This window comes from Rhinopithecus roxellana, chromosome 12, assembly GCF_007565055.1.
Source record: "Rhinopithecus roxellana isolate Shanxi Qingling chromosome 12, ASM756505v1, whole genome shotgun sequence".
Lineage (NCBI taxonomy): Eukaryota > Metazoa > Chordata > Mammalia > Primates > Cercopithecidae > Rhinopithecus > Rhinopithecus roxellana.
In genome coordinates, this window is record NC_044560.1 from 59,094,116 (window position 1) to 59,114,504 (window position 20,389).

Here is a 20,389-nt window from a genome sequence, read left to right on the forward strand (position 1 = left end):
CCTTGTAACCATGTGGTGGTACTTTCTCTTCGTCTCCGCCTTCCAGGGAAAAGGAAGTTTGGGATTCATGTCATAGCTAGCTCCAAAAATTATCTCCAGCAGTTAAAAGCCTTTGCAATCTCAAAACTGACTGCTCTAGACTTCTGGGAAGAGCAATGGAAGTTATACAATGTAGCTCAGTAGCTAAGGCCTTGCCTTTTTACAATGGTGGCCTGAGTTCAATTCCTGGCTTAGGGAATGAGTCCCTTCTGGTTTGATATCTATATGACATTTACTATTTGTTGATTCTCTTCCTCATTTTCTTTCTCTGAGCCAGAAATATTGGCTGTTTGGCCTGGCTAAAGTCATGTAACAAGAAATTTAAAAGGACTTTTATAAAGAGGGCTGTGGTTAAAAGTCAGTTTAATTAAAAGTAGATATTCAGCTTTAACAGCCTGGGACACCTCGGGAAAAGCAGAGGAGGCACCACAGACCATGTTTTGGGAAAAACCTGTTTTCCCCAAGAAACCTCAGAAATTAAAAATTAAATCTCTCTCAAAATCTAAGGCTCTGTTCTGTTTTGTATTGCCTTATCTGATTTTTTTGCCTTTGGGGAGTATCAGAAATTACTTTGCATTATGAGAGAGCTTTAGTGTGTAATAACTAGGTAGGAAATATACTTTTAGGGATAGCTAATGGCAGTTACAGGGAGATACTCAGCTCTGCACATTTGGATCAGAGAAGCATGCTCTTGGCCACCTAGAAGTTATGGAAATGTTCCCACCCACCACTAAGAGATAAGACACCCATGGGAGCTAGGCTGATTCATCCTTTATGGGATCCAGGATCTGATATAAAAATGAGAATGGGATCCTTAATTTTTGGAGATCTGTTTTGCCTTCCAGCTGTGCCTGCTTATTATATTAGGCTGTAGAAACTGCATGTTCCTGGCCTTGTTCCTCCAAGGACTCCACCCTAAAGCCAGTAATCCGATTAAAAACCTTAAAAACTGGCAAATAAAAAATCTTGCAACTACTGGATCTTCTTCTATCTGTATAGTTACATATGTGTTCCATGTGTGATTTTTTTTAAAAGGGCTCTAATTAATTGGCTTAAAGAAAAATAGGAGCTTAAATCAAATATTTGAAAGATGAAACTGTAATGCTTTTTAGTTCATGTAACTTTAGTAATCTTTGGGAAATAAAAAGTTTTAAAGATTATTGGTAAAATAAAGACATTTATTCTAAATCAGGCAGGTCAGAGATTAGGTTTGCTAAATGCTTTAAGGTCATAAACTGCTTTGACTTTTGAAAATTGTTCAATTTACCTACCTTGGAAATGACAGATTCTAGATAAGGTCTGGGGACATGCATGTGGAATTAGCCATGCCCTCTAGCTATGCAAAGAAGGTTATAAAGAAAAGAAATTTTATACAAGAAAGGATCCTGTATGGTAAATTCTTGTCCTAAACTAAAATAACTGGTTGGTTAAAAACAGGGATGCTTAGGACAAGTCAGAAAGTCCAAGCATGACGTAGGTGGTCTGTGTAAGTCATGAAAGCATTCGTGAAAGGAAATTTATGCACCAAAGGTAAACGGTGCTAAGAGTTACTGTTATAACATATAATTGAGACTACTGAAATAACAGTTTTACATGCAAAGTGTGTATGGAAAGTAAAATTTGTTTTCAGTAAAAAAAAAATTATAAGAAAGCATGAGAATGTAAATTTTTGCCTAGTGTAGAGGGCTAACAGATTGTTTTAAATTACATAAAACAAAGCTAAAGGTTGAGCAAGTTGTGGAAGGTTTGTAAAAATTACTTGTAAAGAGATTCTGTGTGTAAACATATTAGCTACAGTTAAAGGGGTATTATTCAGTTTTTACGTAAAGTGAACATTAAAAAAAGCACAACAGGTTTTTCTTAGAGCACTGATCTGCTCTTTAACAAAAATTCTAAAGGGTTATAAAAGGTTTGTAAGAATCTCACCTCTTTAACAAAAATTCTAAAGGGTTATAAAAGGTTTGTAAGAATCTCACCTTATAGACAAACTGATTAAGATTGATAAATCTGTCTATAAGGTTTTATTAAAAATTGAGTTGACATTAATAGTAGACTTAGGAAAGGGTGAAATTTGGCTCTCCCATGAACAAGATTTCCATGTAATATTAAAGGATAATAAAAGATTTTTGTTTGCCTTTTGAATAAACTAGGAAAAAAAGAAGAGAAAGACAAAAGACAGACTGTTTGGAAAGTTAAGTCTTCCCTCTATCAATGAGTGAAAAGTGTTTGCCTTTTTAAAAATTCTTTATCATTTTGGCTAAATGAATGACTATGGTGACCTGTAATTCTATTTCATAATATCAAGTGTTTAAACCTCTAACATATTTGATAGGCTTCCCAAAATCAAATTTCAGCTTCCAAATTATCTTTTCTGACCTCTAACTTTGGGATGCTACAGAGGGCCCCTGAAGAATCCAAAAGACAGGTAAACAGGATTATTTGACATGTTATTTGGAAAGCACTGTAAAAATAAAAAATAATGCTTAACTTTAAGTTATATTTTAGTGTATGTCATCAATATGTTCCAATATCATATGGAATTTCTAAAATTCTAACATGTCTAAGTAATGCTATCAATCATAATTATGGTTATTATATTAAGCTATTATAGACCACAGAAATTGTCCTTGTCAGCTGTGTTTTTAACTATGACTAATGTCATTTCCAGTTAATTGCTTAATGCTGGTGCAGTTTCTGAAAACTTCGCAAGCACACAAAAACCCAGAATATGGTGTCTTTTAGGCGGTTCGTGAAAGGATGGAAAGAACCCTGAAAAGTACTCTTGAATACAGGTTTCTGATAACGTAAGTCAAATTACCTATGATAACCCATCAGTTAGCTATCAGTGCTACGTGCTCAAATTGGAAAAAACAACTGGTATTCAAGATGACAAAAGTCCAGTGTTAAGCATGGACTCTTGGAGAACCAGAATAGCCACCTTGTCCTTCCTGAGTCCTTAAAGCTTTTGTTATTAAAAGTTATGCATTCCAAAACATCACAGAAAAGAGAAAATAATTCAAATTAAATATTGGTGTGGTAACTTATAAATTGCCAAAATAGTTTATAACCAATGTTTAGTTTGTCAAACCCATATTCATGGGAAAACAATCAAAGCTTCAGCTACATTTGGTTACTAGATGGTAACCAGATGGTTGGGCCACATACACATTTTACAAAGGGATTTCATTCAACTGTCATTTTCAATGCATGTTTCCTGGTTGTATAAAAGCTCTCCCATGCAAGTGGGCTGATATTATAATGTAGATTATTATGCTACAGTGTATTTTCACCAGGTAAAGAAAGCTTTTTATGGTTCACTGAGGACAGTCAACCCCTTCTGTTGGGAATAGGCCCCCAAAACTGGCCATAAACAAAATCTCTGCAGCACTGTGACATGTCTGAGATGGCCATGACACCCACGCTGGAAGGTTGTGGGTTTACCAGAATGAGGGCACGGAACATCAGGCCTATCCAGGGCAGAAAACCAATTAAAGGTGTTCCTAAACCACAAACAATAGCATAAGCGATCTGTGCCTTAAGGACATGCTCCTGCTGCAGATAATAGCCAGAGCCCATCCCTTTACTTCGGCCCATCCCTTTGTTTCCTGTAAGGAATACTTTTAGTTAATCTATAGAAACAATGCTTATCACTGGCTTGCTGTCAATAAATATGTGGGTAAATCTCTGTTTGAGGCTCTCAGCTCTGATGGCTGTAAGACCCCTGATTTCCCACTCCACACCTTTATATTTCTGTGTGTGTGTCTTTAATTCCTCTAGCACCACTAGGTTAGGGTCTCCCTGACTGAGCTGGTCATGGCACCCCTTCAGTCTAGAACCCAAAGACTGGATCTTCTGAAAACATCAGAGAAAGACTGCCCACACCATCCACACTGCAACAAAACTTTGGGTTCATAATCTCACAACTGGGAAAGATTCCTCCACACTCTTGGAACTGTATACCCACTTGCACCATTAAGGTAAAGCTAACCAGGAAAGTTTCTCCCCAGAAGAAGATGGCATCTTTTCCCAAGATGACAGCTTTTCCCAAGATCATGAATCAAGACTTCTCTACTATAATAACACTCTTATCTTTGAATGTTTTTTCTTTGTTTATGCCTCTATGAACAATAGAAATAAAAAGGGTGTCTCTTGTGTGCACTCTTGTGTATACTTTTATTTATGAAGGATTTTGTAGCCAGTCTTATATATAGATAACTTTATGCCTTGACAGATAAAAAAATGAAGGCCCAATGTACATGAGAAACTTTGATGGTATATATGTTGCCTCATAATCAGCCAGAAACAGAACATTGGTTCACTCCTCTTAACCCACATCACAGGTTAAAGAGAACACTGGCAGGAGGCCTTCACACTTCTAGAAGGGCATCATTTGTTAGGTCCTTTTTCCATGGTTTGGAGTAAAAATGGCAATGATTAGAAGTGTATCCTTAATGATAGGCTGTATAGCAGATTATACTGTAATGTATATAGTTACACAACAGACTTTAAATTCTCTTATGAAAGTTATGCTAAATAACACAATTGGCTACACAGAAAAGTATCTCTGTAGCTGCTGGCATTTGTGGCCCATGGAGAAATACATCAAATGTAGATTATAGAGAATCAGTTTTAGGGGATTAACAAAGAGACTGCTTAGTTAAGTGAGTAGACTCTTTATCTAGCTCATTCTTTAATCCATTTGATTTTAGGTGATTTGGTTTATGGGGACCCTGGGTAAGGAGCATACTCCAAACTCTTCATATTGTCCTCCTGACAGTTATAATAATAGTCTCCCTGGTGTGCTATATTCTCTCAAAGGTTTTAAATGTTTACTAGTCAGCCATCTCTAAAATGTCAAATGGTCTCTCTTCAACTGGAATGACAAGAGCTGAAAGAAATGTGTGACCATGAGGACACCGTAACCTATGAATGACATGCTGAGACCAGAAACCTAAAATGATGGTAAATGATGGTAACTGAGAGTGGCACTAACACCCTAAGTTTTGGTCACACTCTCACCTAAGTGAGAATCTGATTAAAAAGGAGAAATTTTTTAAAACAAAGTTACAGGTGGTTTGTTTTGGACTAAGCTCATGTGCTAGGCCCCAACAGACCACAAAAAATGGAGATGCTTGTGCTAAATGGCACAATAAAACTAAGACTTTAAGGAAACACACAAATCCTAGAACAGACCAGGTTTTATTTTTCTCCTGTCAACAAGACGTTCCAACATCAGGAGGTACCCTCTACTCAGTCCCTGTTCCTACCTTTGCAAAACTCACTGCTCTACTGTTTCCCAGTGGGTTTCAAGACCAAGTAAGTACATTTACAATTGTGATGGTGACATTAATGACTGAAGTTTTGGTCAATCTCTCAAAATTGAGAAAATAACCAAAAGGGGGGAATTGGTAAAGTGAAGTAAATGTGGTCTGAGAAGGACTCTGCTATATCTGAGTCCTTGTGGCAACCTAACTTAACAGGAAGACAACATTGAAAACCTAATTTAGGAGTATGCACTTGAACAACAGCTGAGTCTTGACCAATCCCAGTGGCCATACTTCACTCTTACACTGCTGAGTGCTCAAACTGTGTTCAAATAAGGCAAACGCTGAGCTGTAACCAATCCAGTTGTTCCTGTTCCCATTTCCAATTTCTGTACTTCCCTTCCCTTTTTTTGTCTATAAATATTCTTCCACCACGTGGCTGCACTGGAGTCTCTCTGAATCTGTTGTGATTCTGGGGGCTGCCTGATTCATGAATAGTTCATTGCTCAATTAAATCCTTTAAATTTAATTTGGCTTAAGTTTTTCTTTTACTACACTACAAATGTAATTTGATGATATAATGTCTGTTCATAAAAGTATGCTGTACACTAAGTAATTCATAATTTCCAGGTTCTGTTTACTGTTCAGGACAATCAGATCTTATATTTACTACATAAGCCTTTGCCAATAAACATTCTTTGAATGCCATTTATCATAAGGTCTCATTTGATAACTGAAAGTGTCTTTTTCACTTGAATACCAGGTCAGCATCACAGTAGTTACTTAAATCTGCACTGAATAAGTATCAAGTCAATCACTGCAGAAATCAAGACTCAAAAAAAAAAAAAGGCTACACTGAAGACATACTACTACATTCCTATAAATAACAATAACAAGTTGTTTCGTATGTTATTAAAATGAAGACAAAATTCCCAAAATATCCCCAATAGACACAAGAATATGTTGTTTTTACAGTTTGGCAAGCCTATTCTACCACGTGTGATGATTCAACTCACACTTTATTCTTTTCAAGCCCCTGCAAAACCTACTTCACAAAACACGGCATATGTAATATTACGTTCTCTCAACACAAAACCAAAAGAAAAAGTGGGCACTGGAATTGTATAGCAAGTGTAGTTACACAGTAGTTATTTATGTAAATAAGTTCCACATTTTCAAAATCAGGCATTCCTAGTAATTAGTTAAAAAACATGGGAGGGCACATACATATATATTTACTTATTTATAAGTCATACATATTTACTACTTTAAGTATATATAATAAATATTAGTGAAATGTGAACCCCAAAATACGAGACAGGTCTCAGTCAGTTTAGGAAGTTTATTTTGCCAAAGTTAAGGACGCGCACCCAGGACATAGCCTCATGTGCTGCCAACATGTGCCCAGCGTGGTCAGAGCACAACTTGATTTTTATGTATTTTAGGGAAACATAAGACATCAATCAACATACGTAAGATGAATGCTGGTTCGGTCTGGAAAGGCAGGACAACTTGGGGGAAGGGTTCCAGGTCACAGGTAGGTAAGAGACAAATGGTTGCATTCTTTTGAATTTCTGATTAGCCTTCCCAAAGGAGGCAATCAGATATACATTTATCTCAGTGAGAGGGGGAGGGGGTGACTTTGAATAGAATGGGAGGCAGGTTTGCCCTAAGCAGTTCCCAGCTTGACTTTTCTCCTTTAGCTTAAGCGATTTTGGGGCCCCCAAGATTTATTTTTCTTTCACAGAAGCATAATTTCTGCAACTAAGAAAGAGGCACAATGCCTAGTGGGTCTACTCGGATTTTGGAGGCAACACACTCCTCATTGGTGTGTGTTACTCTGGCCCATTTATCGAGTGACCCAAAAGGCTGCCAGTTTTGAGTGGGGTCCAGAACAGGAGAAGGTTCCGCAACAGGTCCAGGCTGCTGTGCAAGCTACTCTGCCACTCGGGCCATCTGACCTAGCAGATCCAATGGTGCTTGAGGTGTCAGTGGCAAACAGGGATGCTGTTTGGAGACTTTGGCAGGCCCTCATAGGTGAACCACAGCAGAGGCCTCTAGGATTTTGGAGCAAGGCCATGCCATCTTCTGCAGATAACTACTCTCCTTTTGAGAGACAGCTCTTGGCCTGTTACTGGGCTTTGGTGGAAACTGAACATTTGACTATGCGTTATCAAGTCACCATGCGACCTGAACCGCCTATCATGAACTGGGTGCTTTCTGACCCCTCCAGCCATAAAATGGCTCATGCACAGCAGCATTCTATCATCAAATGGAAGTGGTATATACGTGATCAGGCTCAAGCAGGTATTGAAGGCACGAGTTAGTTACATGAGGAAGTGGCTCAAATGCCCACGGTCTCCACTCTTGCCACCCTGCCTTCTCTCCCCCAGCCTCCATGGATGGCCTCACGGGGAGGTCCCTATGATCAGCTGATGGGAGGAAGAGAAGACGAGGGCCTGATTCACAGATGGTTCTGCACAATATGTGGGCACCACCTGAAAGTGGACAGCTGCAGCACTACTGCCTGTCTAGGACATCCTTGAAGGACAGCGGTAAAGGGAATATAAAACTCTATGAAATAACTTTCCTCCAAAGAAAGCAAATTCTTTTCACAGATGTTAATTTCACTTATCCTTTTAATTTCTTTTAAAGAGTTAGATATAACATGACAGAGTAAGAATAGTTTCCATCAGACTGTTAGCTGACAGTGTGGCATGAGTCTGTGTGTGTGTGTTTCTCCTAAGCTTTGTTCTTTCCAGTGACAACTCAGGTAGGAGGAAATGAGAATTATAATGGCTGAGCAGAATATCCACCTTTGCATAGAAGCCTCAGGCCACACTGGACTTTGTGCCTTACGTAGCAACTCCATAAATATAGTTTTCAGGGTGTCTAAAAGGAACAGACTCAATTATAAGAATCACTGCACTCAGGAAAGCCCAAAGATACATCTTTCTCCTCAGGCATTCATCATTTATTCATCCCAGTCCAGTTGTAGTCATCTAATGAATAAGGGAACATTTTTACCATAAGCAACATTGCTTGCCTTTATCATATTTACAATGGAACAAAGTTAGAGTGTGAACACAAGTCAAATTCTTACACAGACGGAACGGACTTTGTTAACCCTTTACTGTATTTTAATATTTATTCTAGTTATTATTTTTAATTGCAAGGAATCACTAAAGCTATATCAATAAAGAAGGAAATACTATTCTGGACACAGGCCCTGGCAAACATTTCATGATGCAGATAGCAAAAGCAAGTGCAACAAAAACAAAAATTGATAAATGGGACCTAATTAAAATAAAGAGCTTCTGCACAGGAAAAGAAACCATCAGCACAGTAAACAATCTACAGACTGGGGGAAAATGTCTGCAAACTATGCATCTGACAAAGGTTTAATATACAGAATCTATAAGGAGCTTAAAAAAGTTAACGAGTAAAAAATAAACAACCTCATTAAAAACTGGGCAAAGGACATGAACAGACACTTCTCAAAAGAAGACAAATAGCCAACAAACATAGGAAAAAATGCTCAACATCACTAATCATTAGAGAAATGCAAATCCAAACCACAGTAAGATACCATCTCATGCCAGTCAGAATGACTGTTACGAAAGTCAAAAAATAACATACGCTGGCAAGGTTGTGGAGAAAAGGGAACGTTTATACACTGCTGGTGGGAATGTAAATTAATTCAGCCACTGTGGAAAGCAGTTTGGGGATTTCTCAAAGAACTTAAACTACCATTCAACCTAGCAATCCCACTGGGTACATATCCAAAGGAATATAAGTCATTCTACTTTGCTGTTATATAAGGGATATATAATAGCAACCTAGGTGGCCAGAAACAGTGGATTGAATAAAGAAAATATACACCATGAAATACTACACAGCCATTAAAAAAAAGCACACAACTATGCCCTTTGCAGCAACATGGATAAAGCTAGAGGCCATTGTCCTAAGTGAATTAACGCAGGAACAGAAAATCAAATGCCACATGTTCTCACTTATAAGTAGGAGCTAAACACTGGGTACACAGGGACACAAAGAAGCAAACAACAGACACCAGAACCTATTTGTGGGTGGAGGGTGGGGGGAGAGTGGTGATCAAATAACTACCTGTTGGGTACTATGTTTATCATCTGGGTGACAAAACAATTTGTACACCAAACCCTGTGACACCCAACTTACCCATATAACAAATCTGCATATGTACCTCCTGAACCTGAAACAAAAGTTGAAAAGAAAAAAAAAAAAAAAGACTCGGTAACTTTCAGGTCATCAAGACAGGGAAAAAGAAAGGGAAAAAGGCACTGAGAAAGGGAAAAAGAACAAAACCAACCCTATATTTCTGGCTGGGAACCAGCTGCTGAAGTGGATGGAGAGAAGTCATGGAACTGAAAAAGCACAGACTACTCTGCTTAAGTGTGGAGTGGAGGATCACGTGGAAGCAGTGAAAAAGCTCCAGAACTCCACCAAGCTCCTGCAGAAGAATAACCTGAATCTGCTCAGAGACCTGGCTGTGCACATTGCCCACAGCCTCAGGAACAATCCAGACTGGCGAGGTGTGGTCATATTACACAGGAAGGAGGGTGATTCAGAGTTCATGAATATCATTACCAATGAGACTGGGTCAGAGGAGATGCTCCTTTTCTTAACCGTGGGTGATGAGAAAGGTGCTGGACTTGCCTCACTGGCAGGGCAACCTGCAGCTGTGGAGACGCTGGGACCCAGGGTGGCTGAGGTCCTGAAAGGCAAAGGAGCAGGGAAGAAAGGCTGTTTTCACAGGAGGCCACCAAGATGAGCCAGAGGGAAGAGGCACAGGCACTTCTCCAGGACTACATCAGCATGCAGAATGCTAAGGAGTGAGAGCTTAGGGCACTCACTTCCTGTTTTCACAGGAATCTTTTTGTCAATAAAATAGTTTGACTCAAAAAAAAAAAAAGAATGACTATTAAAATGGCACACAGTTTTATGGAAATTCAAGAATAAGGACTTACAGAGATTAGAGCTCAAAAGTAGTTACAGACATATCAACATTAACAATTGGTGGAAATACATGGGCTCCAGTATTTTGCCACTAATGTGCTAATATGACTAGTTATTCTGCAAACATCTGCTTCTTTCTCCTTTCCCTGCTAATAGGCTTATTATTCCTGTGACGTTTGTACACAAGTCATCACTAAAAATGGCTCAACTTACAAACATCTACGTTTTTATGACCTTTCATAGATATATATATACATGGAATATATAGAATCTAGATATTTATATATCTATATATTTAAATTATATATATATATATGTATTTGACTTTTATTTTGCATTCGGGGGTACATATGCAGGTTTGCTACATGGGTATGTTGTGTAATGCTGAGGTCTGGGGTACTAATGATCCTGCTACCCAGGTACTAAGCATAGTATTCAATAGGTACTTTTTTATTTTTTCAGCCTCTGCCATTCCCCACAACTCCAGAGGTCTCCAGTGTTTATTATTCCCATCTTTATGTGCATGTGTACTCAATGTTTAGCTCTCACACTTATAAGTAAGAACATGTAGCATTTGGTTTTCTGTTCCTGCATTAATTCACTTAGTAAAATGGCCTCCAGCTGTATGCATGTTGCTGCAAAGGACATGATCTTTGTTCTTTTTATGGCTGCGTAGTATTCTATGGTGTATATGCACCACATTTTCTTTATCCAATCCACCGTTGATGGGCATGTAGGTTTATTCCATGTCTCTGCTATTGTAAACAGTGCTGCAATGAAAATATAAGTGCATATGTCTTTATGGCAGAACAATTTATATTCCTTTGGGTAGGTGCCCAATAATGGGACTGCTAGGTCAAATAGTAGTTTATTTGAAGCTATCTGACAAATCTCCAGACTGCTTTCCACAGTAACTGAACTAATTTACATTCCTACCAACAGTGTAAAGGTGTTGCCTTTTCTTTGCAGCCTTGCAACATCTGTTATTTTTTGACTTTTTAAGTCATTCTGACTGGAGTGAGATGGTATCTCACTGTGGTTTTGATTTGCATTTCTCTAATGATTAGTGATGTTGAGCATTTTTTCATGTTTTTTGGCTGTTTGTGTGTCTTCTTTTGAGAAGTGTCTGTTTATATCCTTTGCCCAGTTTTTAATGGGGTTATTTGGTTTTTGCCTGTTGTTTATGTTCCTTATAGATTCCAGATATTAGGCCTTTATCAGATGCACAGTTTGCAAATATTTTCTCCCAGTCTGCAGGTTGTCTGTTTATTCTGTTGATAGTTTATTTTCCTGTGCAAAAGCTCTTTATTTTAATTAGGTACCACCTGTCAACTTTTATTTTTTGTTGCAATTGCTTTTGAGGACTTAGCCATGAATTATTTGCCAAGGCCAGCATCCAGAATGGCATTTTCTAAGTTTTCTTCTAGAATTTTTAGTTGGAGATCTTACATTAAAATCTGTAATCCATCTTGAGTTAAGTTTTGTATATGCCTTTTTAGGATCTTTCTTATGATAATTAACACTCTCACAGTAATAATAAAACTAGTATTTGGCATCACTAAATTAATGCCAAGTCAGTTAATGCTAAACCAATGCAAGCAATGTAATTAGAAAACATGATAGGCTGATTCGGGAGATTATATAATAAAGCAAAGGAGAACAAAGCTGGGAATTACAGCTGGGCCAGCCAACCAAAAATATTCACCCCTTTTAAGTATTGTTTCCCCTCTAAGCATTGTTACAGATGAAAAAACTCAGGCCAAGATAGATTAATTTTTCCAAGATCAAAAAATGAATAGTGACATTCTCAGGCTATTTCCAGGTTCATTGAAGGCCTGGTGATACAGGAAGAAGACATGTAAACATGAATCTCAGGCACAGCGAAGAACTGTCTTATGTAACAAGAGGTAGAATTTTAGGTGACAAAGCAGTTGTTCTACAGACTATTCTGAATTCCTCTGGCCTGTCTGATTTCTTACTCTCTGCAGGTTGTGCCAACTGCTAAACTTCACAATCACCATAGTGAGAAACAAGGGAAGTAGAAAGGCACTGCAGCCACTCATATCCTCATCACGTATATGCTCTGTATTACTTCTGTATTTCTCTAAAAGGAAGAAAACTCATTGAATATTTTATAGCTATCAAAAATAAAAATTTATAGTCAATTATTAGAATTAATAGGAGTTTAGCAAGTTGCTAGAAAAATATATAAAAATCAACTGCATGCACAGCAACAGAAGTTAGAAAATGTATTTTTGGAAAGGTACCATTTACAATAATAACAAAAAATAAGGTAACTTTTAAAATGCTACCAAAGATGTTTATGCAGAAAAATTAAAAAATCATAAAACTTGAATGCTATTAAACCCATAATTAAATAGATAAACTTTATCCATAAATTGAAAGACCTAATATTAAAAAGAAGCCCCTTCTCTCTAAACTAATCTATAAACTCACTGCAATGCCAATGAGAATCGTAACAGGGATTAAGAACTTCACAAACCAATTCCAAAATTAATATGGAAGAACAAGACCTAAGAATAGGCAAGACCATTCTAAAAAAGAATGAAGTCAAGGAAATCAACTTAACAGATACAAAGATAGTGACAGTACTAAAGACATTGTGCTATTGTTGAAGAAATAAGCATCTTTCTCTTCAGTATCAAAATCTTCCTCTCTATTTACAAATCGATAAAAAAAATTTCCCCTATGCTTCATAAACCCCATTCATGGTCTTGTTAGACTTGCAAATTGGTCCTATGTATGATCTAAACGTAAGAGTATCAAGGTAGTGGCCAAACTTCTCCTTTTACCTTGTCACTGTTCTCCTCAGAACACATTTCAACTTCCTAACTATTCTAAATGTTTCTCTATTCAAGATATTATACACTTCTCCACAAGGAACACCATGTAGAGCGGCAGATCAGCTGCCAATATGCGAATAAAATGGCAGATTGTTCAGAATACATAAGCATCCTTATTCAAACACTATTATTTATATTTTCAAGAAGTATTTTAGAAAAAACTGTTGAGAAGTGACAGGAGACAAGAGAAGAACATTCAAAGACATGAGTTAAAATTATCTTCACAATAACTATGAACGTACATTGCAAATTATTTATAAAACTTATTACAGGACTGAAAAATCCTTTTGTTCATAAAAAACAAGACAAAATCATCACATATGTTTATCAATATATTAAAATAACATAAAATAGTAATATAATAAATGTAAAATATATATATTTAGACATTTTAATAAATTCATTGTAATGGCTTAAAAATAAAATCAGTGACCTCTCTAGACAGAGAAATCTATGAAGTTCTACACACAGGGAAACAAAGGAACAAAAGATATTTAGAGAAAAAAGACCACAAGGTATTCTAGATGTTCTAGGTTCTACAGCATTTACTTATATCACAGCTATCTTCTCCCCAAGAATTACAACACTTAATATTCATGTAACATTTACAATTAGAAAATTATTTTAATATACATTATCTCATTTTATTCTTATGGCGCCATACAGATTGGTATAATTACGTGCACTCATTCATCACTGAAATACCTTATTAAATGCTAGGTGTGCTAAATCACCAAAAATAGAAATGAAAGTAACCATGTAGTAGTTGTCACAATGAATTAGCAAATGAAAATACTGAGCTGGAATTAAGGCCTGAAGGTTGGATGAAAATTTTGGATTTGTTAGAAAGGCAACAGAGTTACCACAGGTTCTTAATTGTGGGAGTGAAAAGATGAAAGCAGTGTCTGAGAAATAATTCTAACAGTTACGTGTAGGATGAGTTGGAGGGGGAAAGGGACCAGAAGCAGGGAATAAACAGCTAAAAAGGGGTGGAAGTATAGAAGCATGTACCATAGCTACAATGTATATTGAAGTACATGAATACTGAAGAAGCATGAAATAATAAAGTCTTAGACAAAAGTAAAAATAAAAATATGAAAAAAGTAAGAAAATGATAAAATCAGAGAGGCATTCCTTATATTTATTTAATATTAACTATTTTCACACACCCCCTAGTCCCACATTCAACATATTAACATTTTAGAATTTAATAAGGTATTTAATGACAAGTATGCATAATAATACTAATATCTACAGATTGTCATAAGAATAAAATGAGACAATGTATATTACATACATTTTGGAATTTAATAAGGTATTTAATGAGTGTGCATAATTGTACTAATATCTATAGATTGTCATAAAATAAAATCAATGTATATTAAAAGAATTCATTAGTTATAAATATTACATAAATATTAATTGTTGTAATTTCTTGGGGAGAAGACAGCTGTGCTGAAATAGTAATGCTCTGGCCATTAAGTCAGAAGACCTGAATTCAAATTGTGGTCCTATTTTTATTAATATTTAATTGACCTTAGGCAAGTCATTTAACCACTCTGAGCAACCACTTTTAGTATGTAAAATGGGAAAAAGCAATCTCTCATAAAGGTCTCTAGGAATAAAATAATTCATTATAAAATTCCTAACACAGTCTCTGAATTATGATGGATAGTGAATGTGTGTTACAGGAGAGGAAAGAGAATCCATATTGGCTGCTGTTACTGAACAGAAAGCCACAAGCATTTTTAAAGAAACATTTTAAGGAATTACCATACAGTAAGATTGCTAAATAGCTTATTAACGCTCCACTTCAGACAATGTCCTCTTACTTATAAGGCCAAATCCACAGCAGCATAAAGAGCAATAGTCAAAAGCTATATGATCAACATGATTTAAAAAACAACAATTAGTGACTTTTTCTACTTACAGAAACATTACCAGAATTTACATAACTGACCAAATAGCTCCTACTTCTAATTCTAATACCTATTAACTGGGAAAGAAGTTAAAAGGGACAAAAGACAAAAAGGAAACATGCATCCTGAAGGAACTTAAATGGTAATATGTAAGGTTGAGGGTGACTTGTTTTGGGCAAGTAGTGCCCTGGTAAGACTGCCCCAGCCATAGATCCCTCAAGAATAAGTTAGAAGATAGTTCATAAAAATCAACTACAGCCAGACACAATGGCTCACACCTGTAATCCCAATAGTTTGAGAGGCCAAGATGGGTGGATCACTTGAGGCTAGGAGTATGAGACCAGCCTGGCCAACGTGGCGAAACTCCATCTCTATTAAAAATACAAAAACACACCTGTAATCCCAGCTACTCAGGAGGCTGAGGCACAAGAATCCTTTGAACCTGGGAGGCGGAAGTTTCAATGAGCCAAAATTGCTCCACTGCACTCCAGCCTGGGCTACAAAGCAAGGCTCTGTCTCAAAGATAAAACAGAAGAAAAAAAAAATCCACTATAGCTGGGCACAGTGGCTTATGCCTGTAATCCCAGCACTTTGGGAGGCCAAGGTGGGAGGATCACTTGAGCTCAGGAGTTCAAGAACAGCCTGCGCAACATTGTGAGATACCAACTCTACAAAAAAATTTAAAAATTAACCAGGCATGGTGGTGCGCACCTGTAGTTCCAGCTACTTGGGAGGCTGAGACCGGAGGATCACTTGAGCCCAGGAGGTTGAGACTGCAGTGAGCAGTGTTTACGTCACTGTACCCCGCCTGGGCAATGGAGTGAGACACACACACACAAAAATACTTGAATAAAAAAAAACCTGACTATACAGCACTGTTAGCTCTGCGGGGGTTGAGAAACAACATTAAGAGAATATAAGTAAATGGTATTCATAAAAGTTTCCTTTCTCATCCAGACTAATGAAGTTCTACTTAGCTACGGGTTTTTATCACACTATTCATTCACTCATTCACTGTAACAATATACCAAAGAATGCACTGTGAGAAATACACAGTATAACACCCAGCCTTTAAGACATAAGATCAACACATGTAACAAAGTGCCAAAAGAGAGGTACAAATACAGCATTTATGCAAGAAAGACCAAGAAAGCTTCAGGGAATTCATGGATTGAATCTGGACATCAGAAAACTAGAGGGGAAGGAGAAAGGAAAGAACTATAGGTGAGCGACCAGTGCAAGGTAATGAAGGACAATACAGTGACTAGGAAGAAAACGACTGGAGCATAAGAGACAGAAACTAAAAAGATCAGAATGGCAGATTCGGAATCAGACTGCAAAAAGTCTTGAGTACCAAAATAAGGGATTTGAACTTTTTTCTAAATACTCTAAAAAGCTTTGAGTAAGGGGAAATAAAGAATAAAAGCTTTAAATTAGGAAGATTAATCTCACATACAATTGAAATACAGAATAAGGAAAAAAATAGTGTTAGATGGACTCAGAAAAGCTATTGGATTTTATAGAAACAATGCATCAGATAGGGATCACTACACGAACTCACATCCATCCAACCTGTAGTAGAGCTAAATTGTATTCTAAAAAAACATTATATAGACATTTTACTCTGTGAACTAAATCTTATGCACTCAGCCAAAAGAAAGAGAGTGACAGAGACAGATCATGTCTATCAACCTAATACTAAATGCATTTATTCCCTAGAATAAACATAAGATGGGAGCTATGATTCTACATTCCCTAAGTTGGCCTCAATTCCCATGTGCTTTGCACAGCATGCGGAACACAATTCCAGGTTAAAGATATGTGTATTTTTTCATAAACATGGCCCTAATCATAAGTAAACCACTTTAGCCAGTGTGCAAACAAAGAAAATAATAATAGCACTGGAGGAAAAACTAGCTGTGGTAGACCTGATGAAAGACAATATTAAACTGTAATTTATGTGCTCTTTGAGAAACTTTCAGGAGTAATTGTGGCTCAATGTTTGCTTCACATACTAACCTTACAACCTAAACCATACTTAATGCCTTTTCTTCATCTTAATCATACTAAACATACTGAAGTTAGCTAAACAGGGATTTAGTACAAAACAATTATTTGAGGGCAGAAATTTCTCTAAAAATAATGAAACATTTTAAGAAGTTAAAACCAGGCAAATAAAAACAGAATCTCCATAAGGTTGGAGAAAAAGTGTGGGCACAAAGTACAAAAACCTCACCTGCATGGAACTTAGATAAGAAACTGGTCATACTCGAGCTAGAGAGCACTTACAAGGGTCTTATGAGTGTATCTTTGCATTTTCTCCCAGAACCATTAATAACCCTTTTCCCTGAATCAATATTTTGAAATATTACAAAATTCTGGCAACCTATTTATTAAAATGTCTTTAATATCACACTAACATTTTCTAACACTAGACTAACACAATTTAGGAGATACAAGTATTTTTACTTTTAAAATACAAACTGTGTTTGCTTTGTACAACTGATAAAATATTTCCAAATCATACGTTTATTTACCCAACAGAAGCTAAGCAGAATCTTTTCTATTGATTTCTATTTATTAAATAACAAATGGCTTAAATCACCAACTGTTTAAACCCTTAATTACCCCACAACAAAGACTTCATGAACACAACTATAGATAAACAATCATTTGAAAGAGAAATAAGCTTTTAAATAACATTCTTCAGAAACCTAAGGACAAACCCATTAAACATAATGTACAAAATACATCCTATTGCTATTGTCTATTCCTAAAAACTCCCTCCAAATCTAACTTAAATCATTTAAACATATCTTAATGATTGACTCATAGAATACCGATTAATTTACCAAAAAAAAAAAAAAAAAAAACCTATTGCCAAGCCATGCATAGTGATTCTCTAGAAGAGTATATCCAGCATAGACGCAAGAGCAGTTAAAGACCAAAAGCTAACTACATAGGCCTATTTGAGAAAAACCAATTGACAAATGACAAGAATTATATCCATACACTTGATATAACAAATCAACCTCCTTCTCAGACTTAATGTAATTTTTTTTTTTTTTATACTTTAAGTTCTAGGGTACATGTGCATAACGTGCAGGTTTGTTACATATGTATACTTGTGCCATGTTGGTGTGCTGCACCCATCAACTCGTCAGCACCCATCAATTCGTCATTTACATCAGGTATAACTCCCAATGCAATCCTTCCCCCCTCCCCACTTCCCATGATAGGCCCTGGTGTGTGATGTTCCCCTTCCCAAGTCCAAGTGATCTCATTGCTCAGTTCCCACCTATGAGTGAGAACATGCGGTGTTTGGTTTTCTGTTCTTGCGATAGTTTGCTGAGAATGATGGTTTCCAGCTGCATCCATGTCCCTACAAGGGACACAAACTCATCCTTTTTTATGGCTGCATAGTATTCCATGGTGTATATGTGCCACATTTTCTTAATCCAGTCTGTCACTGATGGACATTTGGGTTGATTCCAAGTCTTTGCTATTGTGAATAGTGCCGCAATAAAATAGTAATATTATCTATTTGCCATGATTTCCAGATGAAATATGGAAATTATAGCTTTGTCAGTTACTCAGACTGAAATGATCTATTGACAAAGATTGTAATATAACTTTGTTTCCTGAGTCATTCACTGCTTCCTTTCTGTTCCTGCAGCACTTTATGCATATCCTATTTGTTTTTACTGCAAGTACTGAATCTTGAAAGAAGGAACTAATATTACCATGTAACAAATGAGAAACAAGCTTAGTATAGTAAAGCGACTTTAAGAAAACTCATCACTAAAGCCAGATTTCAAAGTCATATCCAACTACATAGCTCTTTCCACACTGACTCACTGGTACTACATAAATCAAACCTAAATAACTGAATTGACTGCAGTTTCTTGCTATAGCTTCTCTGGTAGTAGGAAAAACAAATCTATCATGGACAAAACAATGTAGAAGACATGCTCTGAGTGAAGGTGTTGGTATATTGCCTATTACGTGAACTCCATGCCCTACAAGTAGGAAAATTCCCACTTTATGAGTCTTCATATAAGGCAAAGCCCACCTTCCTATATAGAGGCTAACAATGCCATATACTAGCTCTTCCAGTCACCCGCCAGCACAGACATGGGTGCTGAACCTAGACTTTACCAATACAACATTTCCACCAAGACCACTATAAGAGAGACAGTAAGAAGTTGGAACAGCAAAATTCAAACTTTGGCAGTAGGAGGCAATAGCAACATTAAGTGTAGCAGCTATGCAGTGGCTGAGTCTACGCTTCAGCAATTTGCAGCTCCATTATTGTCACCAGACTGTTTTAGGTTATGATTTTTAGCTATGCCTCTTCTGATATCTAGGCTTCCTTGTTCCTGGCTATTAAAGGATACAACCTTCTCACTAATTTGGCAAGGTAAACAATATGCTTTCAATGAATCCCTTTTCTGCTGGAATCAATCAGAATTGCCCTCCATTATCTGCAATTAAAAACCCTGACTGAGTCATTTATTAATTAAATACATTACACTAAATAATTATATTTTATCTAATCTTTTTACCTTAGCATTTGTTCTTTTATACAATTCGTCATTATGGTCTTAAGTAACATCTAATTTATACATGGTAGTATGTACTAACGACAACAACAAAAAACTTCAAATCAGATTTTTTTTTTTTACCTTTTTCAAAAGTAACACAAAATATAAAATATAATAACAATTACTTAAGGGTTATTTTCACTGAAGTTCAAAGTTAAGCTTTATTAAGACTTCTTACCTGTCAGGAATACCTAGCCTCTTGACACTTCTATAAACGGAAAGAGTATTTGCAACATGTCGATAATTAAACCAGAATCGGGACGTACACACCTAAAGTATTAAAACAAAAATACAATTTTTATGCATCAAAGCTAACCATGGAGCTGCAGAGTATTTTTCTTTAAGTAGGATACAGAGATCTCTAAAGAAAGAGGATGCCATAATTCAGGCTTTAAAACAGCAAACATAAAGAATTGTCGGTAAAGGCCAGGCACAGTGGCTCACACCTGTAATACCAACACTTTGGGAAGCCAAGGCAGGCGGATCACTTGGGCACACAGGAGTTTGAAACCAGCCTGGCCAACATGGCAAAACTCCACCTCCACTAATAATACAAAAATTACCCAGGTGTGGTGGTGTGCACCTTTGTTCTAGCTACTTGGGAGGCTGAGGCATGAGAATCGCTTGAACCTGGGAGGTGGAGGTTGCAGTGAGCAGAGATGGCACCACTGCACTCCAGCCTTGGCGACAGAGCAAGACTCTGT

The 20,389-nt window shown here is 36.8% G+C and overlaps 1 protein-coding gene across 3 annotated transcripts in view; it reads right to left on the reverse strand.

The window, feature by feature from the left end:
- PIGK (phosphatidylinositol glycan anchor biosynthesis class K) overlaps positions 1 to 20,389 on the reverse strand; it is a 151,920-nt gene that overhangs the window by 112,645 nt on the left and 18,886 nt on the right. For all 3 annotated transcript variants that reach the window (XR_004060501.1, XM_010370953.2, XM_010370952.2), the window contains exon 3: positions 19,864 to 19,955. Coding sequence is in view for 2 of the 3 variants with exons in the window: in XM_010370953.2 (XP_010369255.2) it covers positions 19,864 to 19,955 (92 nt within the window). In the remaining variant the exon portion in view is untranslated. The remainder of the gene's footprint in view (positions 1 to 19,863; positions 19,956 to 20,389) is intronic.